This window comes from Mus pahari, chromosome 14 (genome assembly GCF_900095145.1).
Source record: "Mus pahari chromosome 14, PAHARI_EIJ_v1.1, whole genome shotgun sequence".
Lineage (NCBI taxonomy): Eukaryota > Metazoa > Chordata > Mammalia > Rodentia > Muridae > Mus > Mus pahari.
In genome coordinates this window covers 42,721,577-42,744,381 of record NC_034603.1, presented here as the reverse complement: position 1 = coordinate 42,744,381, position 22,805 = coordinate 42,721,577, and the positions used below count along the sequence as shown (strand labels likewise).

Below are 22,805 nucleotides of genomic sequence, written 5' to 3'. Positions count from 1 at the left end.
GGGAGAGAGAGAGAGAGAGAGAGAGAGAGAGAGAGAGAGAGAGAGCGAGAGAGAGCGGGAGAGTGCACAGGAAGTTGTTTGGATAGGAAGGTAAGGAGGATCTGGGAGGAGCTGAGAAACCATAACCAAAATATATTATGAAAAAACCTTTAAGTGAATAGAGGGGGACTAACACTGCTTTAATTTTGAAGATAATGATACAGTTAAATCCTAAAGAAGCATGCAAAATAAAGTTCTGTGGAAAACACAAGCATATCAATGAATATTCCGACCAGACATGGTGGGTCACGCCTTTGATCATAACACTAGGAAGGCAGAGGCAGGTACATCTTTTGTGAGGCCAGCCTGGTCTACACAGTGAGTTGCAGGACAGCCAAGGCATGTGTAGTAAGATCCTGTATCCAAATATAGACAGATGATTGACAGACAGACAGAGAGAGAGAGAGAGACAGAGACAGAGACAGAGAGACAGACAGACAGACAGACAAATAAAATAAGAAATGCAAACACAAACTTTATGGATAAAGTTTTTAATTAGAATTCTGTGCATGAAGGCACATAGCTATAATCTCAGCACTTCAGCAGCTAATAAGAAATCCAAACGGGCTGGAGAGATGGCTCAGTGGTAAAAGCACTGACTGCTCTTCTGAAGGTCCTGAGTTCAAATCCCAGCAACCACATGGTGGCTCACAACCATCTGTACAACCACAGTGTCAGTGTACTCATATACATAAAATAATAAATAAAATAAATCTTTAAAAAAAAAGTGAGAAGAAACCCAAAGCCAGAGACTACTTAGAGTGACCTTGCCTCCAATAAATAATATTACAAATGAAGAATTTACACCCTGAATACTAATCAGTAAAACAGAGCACAACCAAACATCTTCTATTTAGTACCTTTTTAACTGTGTGGAAATGCTTGAATACACACAGAGAAACCCAAAGAGCCTCCCTGACGGGAAGGCGGCTGAGAGGCATCTTCTTCCACTTTGTTACCTTTTTCTTTTTGTCCACTTTGTTACCTTTTTCTTTTTGTCCACTTTGTTACCTTTTTCTTTTTGTCCACTAAAGAATTTTAAAACTTACTTAGTTTATGTAACAGGATAGAAATGCTCTATGGTGACAGTAGAAATATGGTAACTGGACACAGAAGTATCAGGCAGGTAAAGATGATAATAAAAGATTAAAATTTTAGGAGACTAGATGAGAAAGGACATATACTTTTCTGAAGAAATTTCATTTCCCAATCTAAAGATACTGGCTCTATGACTTGTGGCAAATACCAAAACAGTATTCTGATCTAATGCCAGGATGTAAAAACATATAACTGGAAATTATATTTTCAGGAAAATAACCTTAATGAAAATCATGAAAGAACAGTAACAGTATGATAATCAGTTAATAACCCAGTGAGCAGGGAGCTAGAGAGATGGCTTACTGGTGAAGACCACTGGCTGTTCTTCAAATGATCCAGGTTTGATTCCTATCCCCTACCTATGGCTTACAACCATATGTACCTCCAATCCCAAGAAATCCAACACCCTCTTCTGGCTGTCATGGTTACCAGGCACACATGTGGTACACAAACATGCATGCAGGCAAAACACCCATATACACACTATTAAAATAAAGGTTAAAAAATTTTAAGAAGATAATAACCCAGCAAACAAATGTCACGACTTTTATTGCTCAGACCAACTTACTAAGAAGGAAGTGTTTGATTTGAACATCACATACATTCACTGAAAACTTACAATCAGCCAGTCACACTTCTAGATGCTCAACACTTCACTGAAGACATGTCAAAACCAAAAACAAAACAAAACAAAAAACAACTATCTGCAGGACACTTACGTTCTTGCATAGTAGTAGAGAGAAGTAAATAGTAAACATATGCATAGTAAGCTGCATATGCCTTGCCATCTGGCACATAAGAGAGCAGAGCAGTAAGATCAGGGTGTAGTGTAAAGCAGAAAACAACAGTATTAAATAGTATGGTTGGGTCAGCCTTCACAGAGACTACATTAAACAGAATACAGATGATAAGAAGTTTACCACTTGGCTAAATATAATTTTCCAAGTAATAAAAACAGTACTGAAAAAGCCCAAAGGTTGAAGAGTCTCGAGCTTATCATAGGACTTGCAAGAAGACCAATATGGCTAGAGCAGAGTAAATAAGATGGGAGAAAACAGAAGTGAATGGGGTAAAAAAAAAAAAAAAATGTGAGGGGAAGTACTCACAGGAAGTCCTTGTTAGTAGGCTGCTACTGTAAATAAAATAAATAGAAAGCTAGTAGAGATTCTGAACAGAGGAGTGACATGATTTGATATTTTTAAAAGAATCCAGCTTGTCAAAAAGAGGTTTTTGTGTGTATGCATGTATGTACAGGTTGTGTGCCTGTGTTTAGAAGAAGATGGAGCCCCAGTAAGTGGTTGAAGGAAGGTGCCTGAAACCAAGCCTTAAGGACCTAAGTTTGATCCCTTGAGCCCACATAGTAAGAGAGAACTGACTCCTACAAGTTGTTTTATATTCTCTGTATGTGCCATAGTAAATTTGAGCATGTGCATGCACACATGCATACATGTACAATCAATCAATCAATCAATCAATCAATCAAATTTTTTAGGGGCTGAAAAGATGGCTCAGTTGTTATGAGCACTGGTTGTTCTCCCAGAGGACTTGGATTTCACTCCTAGAACTCATACAGCAGTTCATAACCATCCATAATTTCAGTTTCAGGGTATTTGAAGCCCTCTTCTGACCTCCACTTGCACCAGGCACACAAATGGTGCACATATATACATAAAAGCAAAACACCCATAGACATAAAATGTTTTTTCTTAAATAAATAAGCAAAAGGAACAATGAGGGATCACTTGAATCCATACACCTATGGTCACTTAATCTTTGACGAAGGAGCTAAAGCCATCCAGTGGAAAAAAGACAGCATTTTCAACAAATGGTGCTGGTTCAACTGGCTGTCAACATGTAGAAGAATGCACATCGATCCATTTTTATCTCCTTCTACAAAGCTAAAGTCCAAGTAGATCAAGGTCCTCCACATAAAACCAGATGGACTGAAACTAATATAAGTGGGGAAGAGCCTCCAACACATGGGCACAGGGGCAATTTTCCTGAACAGAACACCAATGGCTTATGCTCTAAGATCGACAATAGACAAATGGGACCTCATAAAATTGCAAAGCTTTTATAAGTCAAAGGACACTGTCAATAGGACAAAACAGCAACCAACAGATGGGAAAAGATCTTTACCAATCCGATAGAGGGCTTATATCCAATATATACAAAGAACTCAAGAAGTTAGACTCCAGAGAATCAAATAACCCTATTAAAAATGGAGTACAGAGCTAAACAAAGAATTCCCAACTGAGGAAACTTGAATGGCTGAGAAGCACCTAAAAGAAATGTTCAAGATCCTTAGTCATCAGAAAAATGCAAATCAAAACAACCCTAACATTCCACCTCACACCAGTCAGAATGGCTAAGATAAAAAACTCAGGTGACAGCAATGCCGGCGAGGATTCGATGAAAGAACACACCTCTACTGTTGGTGAGATTATAAGCTGGTACAACCACTCTGGAAATCAGTCTGGTGATTCCTCAGAAAATTAGACATAGTATTACCTGAGGACCCAGCTATTTTTGTTAAATACTGAAAAAAATTAAGTTTATTATAATTTATTTTATTTAAATTGCAGTTTGCAGTTCCAGGATGAAGGGCAGATGGAATGAGGGATTCCCTTGGAGGGGGAAGGGGATGGCAGGAAAGGGGATAACGTTTGAAATGTGAATAAAGAAAATATCCAATTAAAAAAAAAAAAAAGAAAGAAATTTCAAAACTGGCCTGGAAAGATGGCTCAATGATTAAGAGTACTAGCTACTCTTCCAGAGGATCTCAGTTCTGTTCCCAGCATCTACATTGTGACTCAGAGCCATCTCTTGTTCCAAAAGGTCTGATGCCCTATTCTGACCTCCACCAGCACCAGGAACACAAATAGTGCATAAACATACATACACACATACATACATGCAAAAGCACTCATGCATAAAATATAGATAAAAATATTCTTAAAGAAGGGTGTGGTGGTGCACGCCTTTAATCCCAGCACTCAGGAGGCAGAGGCAGGCAAATTTGTGAGTGTGAGGCCAGCCTGGTCTACAGAGTGAGTTCCAGGACAGTCAGGACTATACAGAGAAACCCTGTCTCAAAAAAAACCAAAACAAACCAAAACAAACCAACAACAACAACAATTCTTTAAAAGGTTTCAAAACTTTCTAGATTTGTGTCCCTCCCACACTTGAAGATTTAACAACAATGGATCAGGCTATGTGTGCAGGGAAGGTTTTTCTTCCACTGAGGAGTCTTGAGGAAATGTGGCAATGACCTGAGTGTGTACTTTTGCAGGCATCTCAAAAATAAGTTACCAAACATTTTCCTGTGCTCACTGCCCTGACATTAATTCTGGGCATCACCCTCTCTCAGGGGAGAGGTGAAAAGAGGTTATGCAGAACAGACAGTGATAACAAGGTGATGTCACAGATGTGTCTCATAGAAGTCTCCAATGAATCCAGCTCATAATCACTCTATGGTGATTTACTCTATCCTACCAACGCCAGCTGGAGAAGAGAGGAAGAAAGCCGATACAGCCTTCAGCCTTGGGCAAGCATTATGAGATCTTTTTCCCTCCGGCCCCCAGCCAGCCCCTCCTCTCTCTTAACCACAGCTCCTTCCCTCAGAAGCCAAAGTGTGAACAGCACGTGTCTGGATTTTAGAAAGCTACCCAGCAGTTGGACTCCCAGCAGCGTGTCAACTACTGCATCTGCTGCTGGCACTTGGGGCAAGGGATCACACGGGCATTTTCTGAACATAAGCTTTAAAATGGGGAGTCTTAGATCTGAAGGGAGGACTTAACCAAGCTAAAAAGCTCCAATTACTGTAAATACATTCCAAAACATATGACTGTCTGCCTTCTAAAGAGGAAATTGAGACATGCAAGCAACCAAACAGCTCTAAGAACAGCAGCAGTCAAGAACAAAAGCACAGAGTACCCTGACTAATGGAAAGGATTTTATGGGCCAATAGGGTTCACCAGATATGTAATGTAATGTGGCTGAAACAATAGAGCCCTCTTTTCCAGACCACTAGCTCACACTCTTTTGGAAATAAATGATATCCATCACTTCAGCTGCAGGCTTCTCCTCTTCCTTGCTTTGTAGTCAGTACTTTTTCTCTCACCCAATTAGCTCTCAGAGCAAGTGTCCTGCACACCAAACACTTCTGGGGAAAACTGACAGTTATGAACCTGATCATTTCATTGTCATAACACAAGAATATAAATGGGCAGAAACTGAAAAGGACAGAGGAAACTAAATGCCCTTGCCTCACTGTGTAGGGTGCTCTGGTCATCCTGAAGTGAAATAAAAAAGAGCCAGTGTAGAGTTGATGCCTGTCATCCCAACTCAGTAGGCTGACTTGAGTTCTGAACCAGCCTGACTAATAAAATAGTGTGTGTGTGTGTGTGTGTGTGTGTGTGTGTGTGTGTGAGAGAGAGAGAGAGAGAGAGAGAGAGAGAGAGAGAGAGAGAGAGAGACCACAGCACTTTCTCTGGTAAACTAAATACACAGAACCATTCAGAAACACAACAAACTATTCAGGAAAACATACTTTTAAAGTCTTAAAGCACTGATGATGGCCAGCATAGGGGAGCACACCTTTAACATCACCACTTGGAACACAGAAACAGATGGATCTCTTGAGTTTGAGGCCAGTCTGGTCTACAGAGTGAGTTACAGGTAGCCAGAGATGCACGGAGAAACTCTGTCTCGAAAAACACCATGAGAATCTTTTGGAAAAAAAAATTTATGACATTGATTTATGTCGCATATGTTAGGGGAGGTCTGGTGCTCAGAGGACAACTTTGGGGAGTTAGTTCTCCCCTTTCACCATCTCTGTTGGACCTGAGGATTAAATTTGGGTTGCCAGGCTTGATAGTAGCTGTCTTCATGTGATGAGCTATCTTGCTAGTCCTAAAGCAGACTCTTTTAGAGATTAAATTAAGGTAGTGTAGCCACACAGATCTTGGGCCTCAGGTGGGAGAACAGCCATGAGCTACTTACCATTTCTTCCGGGGAAGGAAGGTAACTAGATATATAGTATAGTTCCTCACATAGGCACCTCCCCAGATGGAAACCTCAAGGAGGGTTATGAAATGTAGTAAACAAAACAAATCTATCCAAAAGAAACTAAGAGAGGCTGTGGGAAGAGCTGAGCAACAAACAGTGTTTGCCTAGACACACTAAGTTCTGGATCCTCACCACAAAACAAAGAAACAAGTAAGAAAGAAGTAACATGGGCTGGAGAGATGGCTCAGTGGTTAAGAGCACTGACTGGGCCAGGCGTGGTGGTGTACGCCTTTAATCCCAGCACTCGGGAGGCAGAGGCAGGCGGATTTCTGAGTTCGAGGCCAGTCTGGTCTATAGAGTTAGTTCCAGGACATCCATCCAGGGCTATACAGAGAAACCCTGTCTCAAAAACCAAACCAAACCAAACCAAAAAAAAAAAAAAAAAAAAAAAAAGAGCACTGACTGCTCCTCTGAAGGTCCTGAGTTCAAATCCCAGCAACCACATGGTAGTTCACAACCATTGATAATGAGATCTGACGCCCTCTTCTGGTGCATCTGAAGACAGCTACTGTGTACTAAGATATAATAATAAATAAATCTTTTTTAAAAAGAGAGAGAAAGAAGTAACATAATTGGAATCACTGGGACAAAGCAATTGTAAAACTACATATTCTGCAGAGAGCTCTGACTAATAACAACTTGGTTTTAAAATTCGGCAAAAGATCTAACTTGTCAAGTAAGATACACACATGAAAAATCATTAATTAGGGAAATATAATTTATTACCAACATGAAAAAGTGCTAGAACAGTTAAAACAGAAATTAACAGCTGGGTAGTGGTGACTTATGTCTTTAATCCTCGAATTCTGGGAGCAGAGGCAAGCAGATCTCTGAGTTCAAGGCTAGCCTAGTCTACAGAGTGAGTTCTAGGAAACCCAGGGCTACACAGAGAAACCTGTCTTGGGGAAAAAAACAAAAACAAAACAAAACAAAAAAACCTAAACCAACCAAACAAACAAAACCCCCCAAACTGACAATATCGAATGCTTTTGGCAAAGATATAAAGTGGACCTCTCAAAGACTTTGGTGGGTGTTAAGTATCTAACCACCATGGAAAACGGAGCAGTTTCTTACGGAATTAAATATAGACCACCTTTGTGGATCTAGCAAATCCAATTCTACGAATTCACATAAGAGAAATGAAAATATTTCCACTCAAAGGCATATATAAATGTTTATGGCAGTTTAATTCATAATGGCTCAAAACTAGAAACAATCTAAATGTTAACTGATATTAGAATTAAAAAACAAAACAAAACAAAACAAAGCAGGTCTAGAAGATGGTTAAGTCGGTAAACATGGTTGTCATACGAGCCTGACAATCTCTGAGTTTGATACCCAGAACCCATTCCATAAAGAGAAGTCACTCCACAAAGCTGTAGCACATGCACGCCCTCACTCCTGGATCATATACAGGACATCAGTAAATCAAAGGGTTAGATGCAGTATTTCTTTGCAACAGAGTACTCTAGGTAATATAAAAGAATAAAATACCAACAAAACAGACCATGTATAAATCTCAAAGCAATCTACCGAGCCTGACACAAAAAAGCAAGCATTGCATGATTCCATTTATGTGACCTCTAGAGAAGACAAAGCTAACTGCAACAGAAGAGAGCACGTCGCTGGGCGTGGTGGCGCATGCCTTTAGACCCAGCACTTGGGAGGCAGAGGCAGGTGGATTTCTGAGTTCGAGGCCAGCCTGGTCTACAGAGCGAGTTCCAGGACAGCCAGGGCTACACAGAGAAACCCTGTCTCAAAAAAAAAAAAAAAAAAAAAGCAAATCAGTGGTTGCCCAGGGCCAGAGGTAGAGATGAACAGATGGGCTCAACAACAATTTAGGAGTGGGGGGAGGACAGCAGTGGTGAAGAGATGGCTCAGCAGTTAAGAGCACTGTCTGCTCTTCCAGAGGTCCTGAGTTCAAGTCCCAGCATAACCATAACCATCTGTAATGGAATCTGATGCCCTCGTGTGGTGTGTCTGAAGACAGCTACAGTGCATTTATATACATAAAATAAACAAATAATGCTTAAAAAAAGGAATTTTATAGGATAATGAAACTGTTTGTTTTACTTTCGCTTGGTTTTTGGTTTTTCAACACAAGGTTTCTTTGTGTAGCCTTGACTATTCTTGAACTAACTCTGTAGATCAGGCTGGCCTTGAATCTACAAAGATCACCCTGCCTCTGCCTCCTGAGTGCTGGGGTTAAAATTGTGTGCCACTGCAGCCCGGCTGTTCTGGAGCTTGAACGTTGTTGTGGATCTGGCTCAACGCTTATATTATGTTAATTTGGTTCCCAAAACTGCATGAGATTCCGCATGTAAGATTTCACATATAGGATGCTGAGGGTCACTGTTCCCAATTGGCTTTGATTAGTAAAAAAAAAAAAAAAAAAAAAAAAGTTGCAGAAAGCCAATGGCTAGGCAGAGAGACAAAGGCAAGACTTTAGGATTTGCAGGAAAGGGGACTGAGAGAAGGAGGAGAACCACAATGCCAGAGAAAAGCAGAAAGCTCAGGCCTGAGAAGTTCATGGGAGAGAGACAACCAATATGTAAGAGTCAGGAGTCATGGCCCAGGAGGGCTACAGGCCTGGGTCTGGGGCAGCCAAGACGGAATATAGGTTTTAGTAAGTAATAATTCAGAAATATTGGAGGGGAGAGTGTGCTGGGATGGATGTCTGGGAGTGGGCCTGCCATTGAGCTGCTTAGAGCATATTAAAATATAAGCCGCGTATATGTCTTTCATTCAGGAGTTTAGAACATTGGGGCAGGTAGTCAGGAACTAGTGCTGCCGCCACCTGGGCAATTAGAGTAGCACTAGTCACTTACTGAAATAGACTGTGATAGTTACTTGGGTATATAGGTTAACCAAGCCTAGTGCTAAGAAATATGTTTAAAAGTATTCACCATAAATAGTCATCAGGGAAACACAAATTAAAATTACTTAAGATTTCATTTTATTCCAGTCAGAATAATTAGAAAATGAAAGACGAGGCTGGAGAGATAGTTCAGTGGTTAAAAGCACTTGTTACTCTTGAAGAGGACCCGGGTTCAGTTTCCAGCACCCATAGCACAGCTAATGCCCGTTCCAGAGGATTCAATGCCCAATTCTCACCTCGTTGGCACTGCAGGCATGTGGTGGACATACATACATGCAGACAAAACATTCACACACATAAAATAAAACTAAATTCTAAGAAAAAAAAAAGATAGAAAACATTAGTTGAGGTCTGGAGAGATGGTTCAGCAGTTAAGAGCTGTTAAGACTGCTCTTCCTGAGGTCCTGAGTTCAATTCCCAGCAACCACATGGTGGCTCACAACCATAAGCAATGGGATCTGATGCCCTCTTCTGGTATGTCTTAAGAAAGCTACAGTGTACTCATAAACATAAAATAAATAATTCTTTAAAAAAATATTAAAAAGGAAGAAAGGAAAAAAAATTAGGTGAGCACAGTAGCCCAAACTTTTTTTTTATGTTTCTTTTTCTTTTCTTTTCTTTTTTTTAAAGATTTATTTATTATTAAATGTAAATACACTGTAGCTGTCTTCAGACACACCAGAAGAGGGCATCAGATCTCATTACAGATGGTTGTGAGCCACCATGTAGTTGCTGGGACTTGAAATCAGGACCTTCAGAAGAGCAGTCAGTGCTCTTAACCACTGAGCCATCTCTCCAGCCCCACCAAACTTTTAATCCTAGCACTGGAGAGGCAGAGGCAGAGGCAGAGGCAGAACAAAACTCTTAGTTCAAGGTCAGCTTAGTCTACATAATGAGTTCCAGGCCAACCAGGATAACACAGTGAGATCCTGTCTCATAAATCAAAATAAAGACAACAAATGTTGGCAGGGATATGGGGGATGGAGAGCCTAATGAATGCACTATTACTAGAAGTGCAAACTAGTACAGCCATTAATGGAAATCAGTATGGAAGTTCCTCAAAAAACTAGAAATAGACCTACCATATACAGACATACCACTCCTGGGCATATACCCAAAGGACTCTTTTTTTCCTATTACAGAGACACATTTTTATCCATATTTATCACTCCTCTATTAATAATTAGAACAGGCTTAGATGCTCATTAGCTGATGAACTGATAATGAAAATGTGGTACCTACATACAGTGGAATTTTATTCAGCTGTAAAGAAAAGTGAAATTGGGCTGGAGAGATAGCTCAGCAATTAAGATCACTAACTCCTCTTCCAACGGTCCTGAGATCAATTCCCAGCAACCACATGGTGGCTCACAATCATCTGTAATGGATGTGATGCCCTCTTCTGGTGTGTCTGAAGACAGCTACAGTGTACTCATGTATAAAAAATAAATTAAGTCTTTAATAGAAAAAAAAAGAAAAAAAAAATCACAAAACTTCCATGTAAATTAATGTAGCTTAGAAACATTACACTGGGCTGGGTGTGGTGGCACACGCCTTTAATCCCAGCACTCGGGAGGCAGAGGCAGGTGGATTTCTGAGTTCGAGGCCAGCCTGGTCTACAAAGTGAGTTCTAGGACAGCCAGGGCTACACAGAGAAACCCTGTCTCGAAAAACAAACACACAAAACCAAACAAACAAACAAAACCCCACTAAGGACCTTTGAAAAAGACATGGAAGCACACTCATATTCATTCTCTTCTGTGTTCTCTCTCTTCTCTCCCTTCTCTTCTCTTCTCTTCTCTTCTCTTTCTCTTTCTCTTTCTCTTTCTCTCTCTCCTCCCTCTCTCTCTAATTCAAATCAAGTAATTGGAGTTACCCTATAGAGCAGATTATGTTCATCACTGAAGTCATAAGTTGTCAGGTATGGGATACCTCCTCTTGGGTTGATCAGAGGTATCCTGGAGACGCCCAGAATAATTCAAACTATTGCCATTGCTCTTGTTTGGCCACCATAACTGAATGTGAGGCCCTACTGGTAAAGACACTACACACATTGGTCACAGAAAATAGAGAAACAAAATTGGTATTGACTAGAAAACTCCCTTCCTGCTGGCTAGCTTTCATGGTACTAGAAGGTATTATATATTCTGCTGTGTGGGGGGTGGGAGGGGGAAGTGATCAACAGCTTTAACTAGTCACAAGCCTATTGATGTACAATTAAAGAGGCATGGCAAGATGTGCCACTGGAGCAACAGTGACAAGAATGCTCTAAGGTTACCAATCACTTCCTGATTGCACTTAGTAAGTCCACAGGAGGAGACACATGCATGGTACTGTAAATCTGGTCAACAATTCACAGCTGGGGAAATCACAGGCCCCACTGGTAAACCTACTACTGTTCCTCAACTAAATGGACATAGTATTAAACTGCCCTCTAAATTCTTATGTCTATACACAGACATAGACTAGTGTACATGGCACACCTCACTAGAGAAGTTTCTTTGTGCACTGGAGGGTTACACAGAAACTTACAAGGGGTCAAAGTGGAGAGAATATATGTCAGTGGAGTGTTCGGTCACAAATAGGACATCTATATTACACCCCCTGTCAAGACATAAGGATCATGGGAGGGGCGAGATTTAAATAAGCTGTCAGCGAGAACAACAGCAAACAGTGTCTTCTGGACATTACAGATCTACTGCACTCATGAACTCACAACAGTGGCGGGAATGGCTCAAGACTTATAAACAACCAAGCCAGTTGACATTCTAACATGAAGGGGAAAGGGGTTTATAAACCAACCCCGAATTATCAAGGAGCCATGGACTACTGACAGCTTCTGTGGGATAAAGACTCAGTTTTCTTTAAGGGTGTGGTGTTTGGTAGGTGCACCAGACTCAGAGGATGACTCCACACATAGGAGTATATGGGCACACAAATTATATTTAAATGGGTTATTTAGAAAAAACAATGTGGCAGTTTAGAGCACTCCTAGGATTCAGGAGTTAGATCTTTGTAAATTAAAGGCTAGCCTGGTCTCAGAGCTAGTTCCAGGACAGCAAAGGATACACAAAGAAACACTGTCTCAAAATGCAAACAACAACAAAAGATACAAAGTTGGGGAAATATGAAGGTATGGAATAGAAAGAGGAAGAGTGAGGGTAAATATGTCAAAATATAGTATATGAAATATATAAAATATAATATTTAACATATAGTTCTTATGTAAACTATAAATTTAAACTTTATAAATAATTTTTCCTCTTGAAATAGGCCTTCATTTCTTTTTTTAAAGATGCAATTATTTTTATTTTATATGTATAGGTATTTTGCCTTCATGCATACATATGTGCACCATGTACATCCCTGGTGCTATGGGCCCCCTGGAATTAGAGTTATATATAATTGTGAGCTGCCATGTGGTGCTAGGAATTGAACCTAATTCCTCTAGAAGAGCATCCAGTGCTCTTAAACTCTGAGCCATTTCTCCAGCCCCATATACTTTTAACAAACAAAAAAGGTCCATTAAAAAGTCTTAACAAATCAAGCTTTGATTTTGGGGCTAGGAATTTGGCTCAATGATAAAGAGTTTACCTAGATGTGCTAGGCCCTGAATTGAGTGCCAACATTGAAGAAAAAGTTAAGTAAATAAATTGTGGAAAAACAATGGAAAAAGTGGCTACAAACCTTGCTGCCAAAATACTAAATAGGATTTCTCCTTTAGTGTGAGTCTTGGGCAAAGAAACAGATGCCAAATTGAGAATTAAATGGCAACTTAAACTAAATGCACCATTTAGCATAATCTTGTCTTCCAATGAGATACTGCACCTTTTCATGACACCAACCAGCTATATAGGACACTAAGTCACACTGTTATCTTCAGGTAAACAAAGAGCATTTCCTTAATAGATATGCTAAGAGTAAGCTTAATTTTATTGGCATGACTGAACTTCCTCATTTAACTTTTCACTACAGTTTCTCTTTCCTCAGCCTAAAGCAGGAGATTCATTTTGAAAACAAGAGAGACACTGAAACTCTGACCTGGAAAAATATGTGAGCCCCTTGACCCCTTGACTTCTGTCACTCTTCTTTTCCAGGAACTTCAGCAACAGCCATATTCAGGTTGCCAAGGGAAAGGAGTCTGGCTAAACAGCCTGCCTTCCCAAGTCTAACCCCTTATGAAAGGTGGATTTCCTTTGTACAACTGTTCTGTCAAGCAGAGGATCAGACACTTCATACATTCTGCTTGAGTAAAAGACTTAGAAGTAACTTGGAAGACAGAACAAATTGTTCTTCCTAAAAGTCTTAGAACTTCTCAACCATAGTCACCTCCCATATATGTATTATTAATGTCATGAAGAAGCTCATGCCTATAGGTTAAACTGTTAGTGCCAGGTAGACAGCTGTAGTTCTCAATTCCCCGGAGACACCCAGGTGTCACTTCCTCTATCTCCTGCAATTCGGGAATATTAATAACATAAGATATGTATATGCTAGGCATAAGTACATACCTGTCATCCTAGTACTCAGGAGGTGATGGAGGAGTATTTCTTGAGACCAGCCTGGGCTACAGAATGAGATGCAGTCTCAAAAAACAGAAACCAAACCAAACCAAAAGCAAACATGAAGAATCATGAAATGAAAGCCAGTCTAACTCTGCCCAATTCTAACCCCTAGATATTCCCTTAGAGCAAGCAACATGAACACAAACACACACACACACACTCACAAAGTGTCTCTTGGATGCCCTCTTGCTGCTACTAGGGCTCTTCTGCAGGGCTGAAATGGAGTCATACTCTATGAACAAATAGAGAAGGGAAAAGAAAAGGCCAGGGCACAGAAAAGGGAAGTTATTCCAATGGCGGCCAATGTGTAATATCCAGTGATTTATAGTAAGTATAATCCAATAATACGGTAAAATAAAACAGTGTGCCTGAGATGGTTTTGATTTCAAAAATTATAAAACATATTTTTGAAAGGAGTGGGGGCACCGAGGGGAAGTCCAGATTGGAATAAATTGGGCACAGATGGGGGATGCAAAGAGGTCTCCATGATGCCCTACCACAAATGTTGCTTCAGTTACTTGTCTTCGAGAAACTAGTTTTATTTTCTTAAGTTACGTTTTTTTGTTTGTTTGTTTTTTTTAATTAAAGTTCTTGAAGTACTTGTGGTCAAGTTCAACAATTTACCTTTTAGCTTCTTATCAGCTACCCTGATGGCTACTGAAGTATTAAATACTGAGATACAGGAAGAAGGCCTTTTCTCCTTTTAGGCTCTGAATGCTATAAACATTGTGACATCACTTGAGAAACCACCCATTTAGCTACCACCTTTAGAGATTAGCCAAGCAAGTCACACAGCTTTCCTAGAGCCATGGCCTTCAACTTCTTGCATTCAACATACATACATTCAATAAATACCTGTGTCTAACGAATACCAGCCTAAGGACCCCCAAATATCCCATCCTGACCTCAAATGTACCTGTCTCCAATCGCCTCGTAGAGAGTACTAGGATTCCAAGCTGACTATCTAATACCACAGGGGTAGGATCTTGCATAGGGGCTCATGATCAAGGAAGTTAGTGTCTCTAAAACCTAATGTAGCGGAAGGACACCATTCTTTCTACCACAGTTTTGCCCCTTACTTTGTCTGCTACCGTATCCAAAGCTTTTTAAATATTTCAAGTCTACAATAAAAGCATATTTAAAAAATAAATACAATAAAGTATTAGCAAGCATATTATGTATACCCATGGTCTACTGTAGTAGAAGGTAGTCCTTGAAAAGGGAACACAAAACACAAGAATGACCTATGATGGTACTTTAGGACTGGAGGCCATCGGCAAAGAACACACTTTTTAAGGAAGTTCTGAGCCACATAATTCTCCAAAATCATAATTCTGACCCCACATCTATGGAAATGGCTCTGACATGGACAAAGGATCTAACGTCTTTGTGGGCTACAAGATCACCTCTGCTTCAGGCTGGAATGCTCTTCTCCACAGAATCCAGGAACTGACATATGTAAACACCCACCCAGAAGGACACATCCAAGAGGGAATGGAAAGAAAAATGATGGTCCAGATGTCCTGTAACTTGCAATGACTGCCAAATCACCATGGACCCAAAGCACCTGGGAGGCTGTGTCAGGCCTTACTTCCTGGTTTCAGACAGTCAGGGACCTGTGACTGGGTGGTGACTGTGACAGCCTGCAGACTAGACGGGAGAGAACCCGTTAGAAGGGCACCAGCTGACAGGACTTGGGGGCTGAACACACAGAGCTTGATTTATCACTTCCTTACTCATAAAAATGTGATTCAAAGTGCTGCTGATTAGTGAAGGATTTAAATCGTTACCCTCTCCCCAGCCCTCTTTTCTCTCCACCCCCGGCACAGATGCTGCTACTCAGCCACAACACCCCCTTCTTGCCACTGTCCGTGCAAGCACAGCACAGGGGCCCAGAAGATGACTCATGTGCTGGGAAATGGAAAAGTGCATCTTCCCACCAACCAGCCCTGCTGAGTGCTCTGTTCACCCCTATCCCAATGGCAGCCCACACAGTGGGGTCTGGATGGCCGCCTCAGCTGCACACCGGGTACTTGGCAGCACGTCCGCAGAGCTCTGTGTCCCAGTTGAGTGTTATATCCTGTGGCCTGGGTTGTTTTTCCCTGAACCACCCTTGGAGCCTGTGACCACCTCAGCTCAGGCTCCTCTTGCCTCATGGAGGTGAGAGCCAGGGCAAGGGCAGAACAGGGAGTAGGGCCATAGGCCTTTACTTATCATTCCTGACCAGAGGGTCCACCTCATGACCAACTACAAAAGAGTGCTACAAAAGTATCTTGGCCTCAAATACGCAAGAGTCCTTCTCTATCCTTATCTTCCTTTCACTCATATTTTCTTTCCTTTTATTAGATATTTTCTTTATTTACATTTCAAATGTTATCCCCTTTCTAGGTCTCCTCCTGCCCCCCAGAAATCCCCTATCCCATTTCCTCTCCCCCCTGCCTCTATGAGGGTGCCCCCCCCACCAACTCCCACTTTCCCGCCCTAGTATTCCCCTCCACTGGGATATCAAACCCCTTCAGGCCCAAGAGCTGTTCCTCCCACTGATGTCCAACAGCCATATTTTCTTAACCTTTACTTAACAGCTACAAAAAAAGGACTCACTGGTGGTCTATGAAAAGTCTAGGGTATTCCTTTCCACATACCAAAAGCTGCTGAAAACAGGCTCTTTACATTCACACCTACAGAGCCCATAGGTCATTTGTTGCTGAACTGTGTGTCCCAGCTCTCCAGCTCACAATGCAGTGGTAGCTTGGGTAGGAAAGCAGATAATAAATACAGGAGCAACTGGAGGCCCTACTTACAGAGCCCAGTGAGCAGACAGTGTTACTATGTAGTTCTGGCTAGTCAGGAACTCAAATTAAAGGCATGTGCCCCCACACCCTGAGAGCTTCCTTCTTGGTAGCAAAACTTCCCTCCCTTTAGGACTGCATAGCCTCACTAGGGCAGCATTTTACAAACTTTTTTTATGTCCTTCTCCTTAGAAATCAGTGCATCCCTTATGGCTCCAGGCCTCCTTGCAACTCCACCTAAGCAAACGGTCACCTCAGCAAAAACTTGGCTAAGTTGTGAAGGCTCCTAAGCCTCTGTATCTTGCCCACTGCTGAACATTCTGGATGCTGTATAAGTCAACCTGGTGGGGAATGTCTTCCAGGATTCAGATGTGATTGAAAACCCAGGCAGACCAGCTAAGAAGCTCCTGGAATCCCAGGAGAACCCGTCTGTAGGAAAAGTTCGGCATGCTCACTCATTAGAGAAGTTCCCGAGCAGCAGCAAGTTGAACATAGATCCGAGTATGTACAGGAAGGGAAGCAGATCAAGTGCAGGTGAGAGGAGAAATTTCTGAGAAAAGGTAAACCAAAGAGCCAGTGGCACTGTCCAGAGACATTACATCTGCTTTGTGACACAGTCTCCATGGGGCAATTCCTACTTCCTGGCACTGCAGATAAAAATCTGAGCAAACATTCCCTGTTGATGCTCTGGAATGACTCCTTGGCAACATGGTGTAAAGAAACACAAAATTATGTCACTCAGACTACATATTTCTATCAAGTCAAACCACATCAGCCTTACCTAAGTGAGGTAGAGGGATAGGAAGGGATCCTAGAAACATCCTTCAAATGTGACATGGTCATCAGAACATTTTAAAATTCTGCCAATCTGCCCTTCCCTCCTTGCCTCCCACCTCATACTCGAGGGGATGAGGGGGGAGAAGTGTTCAGAAAAACACTTCAGAACGCATACCAGTACACTGGCCAAATTCTGGGCCTGGTGGGTTTTGTGCTTCCAGATTTGAGTCACCAAAGCTCATCAATTCTCTGTTCTTACTCTCTGGCAGGGTCCCATAAGGGATATCCCATAGGGAACTAGACTTTTCCATATTGAACAAACAGGGTACACGAGTCCAGAAACAGCAATTCCCAATCCCTGCCAAGCATACGGTCTCTGGAATGAAACATTTCAGCAATGCCTCTCTCTTGGGAGAAGTCCTGGGTATGCAGCCTCTAAGAGGCCTTGCTGCTGCCATTAGCATAGCCAGATGTGCAACAGCATCTCTGGCTTTTTAAATTAAACTTTATATTTACAAATCTCTCCTTTTATTCCAACCAAGCACTATAGAGTTTTACAGATTTTGGAGACTAAAATAAAGATCTAAGAAGCAATAGAAGGAAGAGGTGTGTGTCTGTGTGTTGTGTATCTGTGTGTGTGGAGATGGGTTTAGTGATAAGGTAGCAAAAAAAAAAAAAGATACTAAATTCAACTCTGTCTAGATGGAGAAAGTAGATTTTCCTTACCTTTCAACTGGGAGTTATGCACAGCAAACATGTTGATGGTCATAAGCTGCAGCATACGGGTACTTCCAATAGGAGATGGGCTATGCTGCAGCAATACTTGGAACTCCTTAAGGACCTTCTCAGCCACTGCAGGGAATGTCTCCATCCTACAAATACGGAGATTCCATTTTTGAGGCACATTCTTAAAGGCACGCAGAAGAACAATTCCCCTCTCCCAAGCACACAACTAATACCTAGGAAGTTTCTTTCCTACTTATACCACAGTTTTGCACATATAGAAGAAAAGAGAAAAATATTTAAAGCTTAGAGATGAAAACAACTCAATTACTGGATAAATAGCTGTAAGTTATTATACTTTGGCAGGCTATTTCTTTTTTTTTTTTTTTTAAGATTTATTTATTTATTATATATGTAAGTATACTGTAGCTGTCTTCAGACACTCCAGAAGAGGGAGTCAGCTCTTGTTAAGGATGGTTGTGAGCCACCATGTGGTTGCTGGGATTTGAACTCTGCACCTTTGGAAGAGCAGTCAGGTGCTCTTACCCACTGAGCCATCTCACCAGCCCCTGGCAGGCTATTTCTTAGCCCACCCCCCATATTAAATGGATTCAAACTGACAAGAGTTTCTGTTTGAAACGTATTTTCTAGACAGTGAGAATTTTTCCTTTAAACTCTAGTACCTACACCATCCCTAAGTCTCCGTTATGAAAACTGTGCTCAGAAACAAGACATGGTGGATCATGCCTGAAAATCCAGCACTTGAGTGGCTGAGGCAGGAGGATCTCAAGTTCAATTAGCTAAGGATACACAGCAATAGCTTGTCTAAAATTTAAAAAAAAAAAAAGAAAGAACAAAAAGGAAAGAACATTGCTCTGCCTCCTTCTATCACACTCACTGCCTACCCATGGGTCCTAAACTCTCCCTTGAGGGACCCCAAACCTAGGGATCCCAGTGATCTGTTTCCAGCCTTTCCTGCACTGCTCTTCTCCCTCTCACAAGCCTCTGCTCATCGGGTCTGTATGTTTTCAGACCAGTGGAAATACAATGCCCTGGCCAACTGCCACTCCCAATACAGGAAGAGCCTGTAATGTAGGGAGGCAGGAATCCAGCCAGTGACCTAGGGCTTCTAAGGAGAGGTCATTCAAACCAGTGCTTGCCAAATGTGGCCACTGGATCCTAAACAGTGGTGCATGCCTGGAGCTCCTTTGGCAACAAGGAATAAACCACAGCTGAAATCCTCTGAAATAAAAAGCAAACTCAAACTTGGTGCTACAGAGAGAAACCAGGCACACAGGCCTTAGGGCTATGCTGAACAATTCGTGGTCAGCAAAGTATCTTTTACCACCCCTCAGACCACCCCATCAAATTGCTTGTGGTACTCTGAGGGGTGCAGTGGGGAACAGTTCTAGGCTGGATTAATAAATAGCTTCTGTGAAGCCAAGGTAGGCAATCCTTTTCAAATCCTGGAAAAGGGTGGTGTGCGTTTTGCTCCAACCTTAATCTTTATCGTTAAGTAGCATCCTTCCCTGAGAAGCAAACCCCAGAGCTTTATCAAACCTTGGCAATCTTTGGATGGTAACTTGTACTGCTGACCCTCTGGTGCCCAGAAGTCATGGCACAGCTACAAGCCAATCACAGTTTACTCTAGTCTGTCTCTGCTCAAGTGTCCTCATTTTCACTGGCACAAAACATGCCATGGCTTTACTTTCCCCACCCCCTATGCCATTTTAAGTGCCTGCCCCAAATCAAAACAAAGCAAAACAAAACAAAGCAAAACTTGTTTCCCTCTAAAAATCTTCAGAGCTGCTAAAACTCTTGATAGACTAGGAATGGCAGGGAGTGATGTTTGTGGCTGGATTGGATCCATTTTTCCCCATGGGCTAACAAAGGTTTCATTTTCAATCCTGACACTGTGCAGCCCTCTCTCTAGATGGCCATAGGTGGGGAGGGGGCTAGGACTTCTCATTACAAGAAGAGCAGAGCTCACTCTGCAAGAAAAGGAGCCATGCTGGGCATTTCAGAGCCATGTGTCTCTGTGTTGAAAGGCAGTAGAGGACCAGCACAGAATGACAGGACACAAGTATCCAGTGGGACATGTGTCTGAGGAAGCCCCTTCCCTGGGGTAGGAACTGAGACAGATCCATTAACACTCCATAGTCAGACTAAAGTCTCAAAGGAGCACAAGTCAAATGCTCACATTCTTTCTTTCAGAAACTTAAAACAACCCCCCCCAAAAATCTTCCTTGGATTAGCACAACATAATTAAAGAATCAATGGTTAAGAATGTAGATTAGTCTCACACATCAAATCTAAGAGAATATGGCTCATTCCCAGAACTCAGGAGCCATAGGCAGGCAGATCTCTGTGAGTTTGAGGCTGGTTTTATCTACAGAACAAGTTCTAGCCCAGCCAGGGCTACTGAAGGAGACTGTCTTAAAAAGAGAAACTGAGAAACTGCTGGGTGGTAGTGGAGGGGAGTTACTCAGACAAAATCAAGTGTTGTTAAGCAACAAATGGAAAAAGTAGTTAAAAGTCACCTTTGCAGAGGCAGGAAGAGCTCTGTGAGTTCAAGGCCAGCATGGTCTACAGTGAGTTCCAGGACAACCAGGACTATAAGAGAGAGAGAGACCCTGTCTCAAAACAGACAAACAAATAAAACCTACAACAAACAAAATGTCATCTTTTCAGGATTCAATAATGAATACAAATCTGTTTCGAAGATTTATAACCAAAAATTCTTCCTTATTTTGGTTTGAAACTATAAGTAGTTTCATGTATTTTTCTTTGAGAAGTATCTTTGTACTTTTGTACTTACAAAAAAATTATAATAAAACTTACATAATCACGGTATATAATTTACATATATTTAAAGTGCATTGTCTGTGTACAAGTACACACAAATTCAAAACCCAAAGTTGTACACGGTGGCATATACCTGAAACGTTAGCAATGAGAAGGCCAAGACAGGAGGATAGATAGTAACACCCAGTCTTGAAAGAAAATAAACAATAAACAAAAGCAGAGGGGACCCACAAAATTATGTTATCACAAATACATACGTAAGCATGCAAAAAGGCCTAGAAGGACATATAACTCAATGTCTAATGTGCTTTCTTCGGAAAGCAAAGGATGGAGATAGGGATGAGCTAGGGGCAGGGTGGAGAGAAGTATTAATCTTAGCTATAGCTTTGTATTTTCTATGAGTTTCTGGATGTTACTTACAAAATAATTATAAAATTTAAGACAAGAAGAAAGAACACAAGCAACAATAATAAAGGAAAAAGAGGAGGAAAACAGAAACTGTCAGAAGCACCAAACAGGCCCAGACACTGCAGAGACAGGTATGGTGGCATACAGAACCTGGGAACTTGATAAACTGAGATTGGAGGTCTGTTGTGAATTCAAGGCCAGCCTGGGCTAGCTATGGAGTTCAAGAACAGCTGGACTACAGTGTGAGACAAACAAACAAATGAAAAAACAAACAAAAAACCAAAACCAACAAAAAGCACCTCCAACAGCACTACCTATAAAGTTGCCACTGATTTCTTCTCACATGTGAGAAACCTCAACATAGATCCAGTGAATAACTGTAAAGCAGTTTAATATGATTACTTTCATTCATTCATTCATACACACACACACACACACACACACAATGACCCTCAAATGTACACTAAGCATTAAAGGTATTCAGTTATCTCTGGCTATTAAGAATATGAGCAACTTAGTTGGGTATAGTAGCTCATGCCTTTAATTTTAGATCTGCCTTGGAAAGCAGAGGCAGGCAGAATTCTTTGAGTTGGAGACCAGACTGTTCTACACAGTGATTTCCAGGATAGCCAGAGTTATATAGTATCAACAAAAAAAACAAACAAATATGAATCTGAGTAATGTTTTTCTTTTTGCTAAGTTTTCTAAATATTTTACAATGTACATTGTATAATATAAAAAAGTTTCTCTACCATGAATACTTCTGAGTTTGGTATTTAAAGACATTTAGTAATTTTTCAAATAAATTAAAATACAAATACTTGATTTTTAAAGAACTCAAGTCTAAAATAAATAAATAGGTCTTTACATTCCAAGGCCTTGAAGCTGTGTAAATAGCATGCTAAGGCAAGCAAGCACAAACTCGAGTGGTGACTTTAACCAAGGCAGTAAGAGGAAGCAAAATTATTTTAGTTGTCATAATTCAAGAGTTTATGCTACCAGTTGCCAGCTTCTGACCTCTCTCAGTTGAGGCCAAGTGCAGGTCTCACCCAACTCACAGGACAGCATCTATCAAGGCCTCCAGGCAGCCCTGACTGACTCTCTTCTAGGGTCCAAGGACTCAGCCCCTATTCTTCCAAATCTAAGAAGACGGATAATTTTCAGAGCATACACTTTACTGACTTACATGGCTTACTTGTGATCTCTAGGGACAGCTTGTCTTGTTTGGATTGCAATTTCAAGAGACCAATCTTTCAGACAATACTGGGACCCAGACTCCAGAATGCCTCAGACAATGACTAACAAACAGGGCAGGCCCAATTCCTCAGATGGTGAGGACACAGCTGGGCTAGGCAACACTTTCTGCAGAAAAGAATCAGGATTCCTAACTTTTCTCAACTTCTTAACTCTTTAAAAACTTAAAATATCACAGGAATAACAAAAAAAAAAAAACTTTTTTAATTAAACCATGTCACAGGGTGATGAGAGAAAACACAATATTGCTACAGAACACAGGGACTAGAATGAGCCTTAGCAACAATCTATTCAAGAGGGCTGGAGAAATGGCTCAGCAGTTAAGAGCACTGCCTGCTCTTTCATAGGTCCTGAGTTCAATTCTCAGCAACCACATGGTGGCTCACAACTGTCTGTAAT

The 22,805-nt window shown here is 41.2% G+C and overlaps 1 protein-coding gene across 3 annotated transcripts in view; it reads right to left on the bottom strand.

Moving 5' to 3' along the window:
- The window catches only part of Smg6 (SMG6 nonsense mediated mRNA decay factor), a 242,328-nt gene that overhangs the window by 162,570 nt on the left and 56,953 nt on the right, over positions 1–22,805 (bottom strand). For all 3 annotated transcript variants that reach the window (XM_021212036.2, XM_029545906.1, XM_029545907.1), the window contains exon 10: positions 17,943–18,088. In XM_021212036.2, coding sequence (XP_021067695.1) covers positions 17,943–18,088 — 146 coding nt within the window. The remainder of the gene's footprint in view (positions 1–17,942; positions 18,089–22,805) is intronic.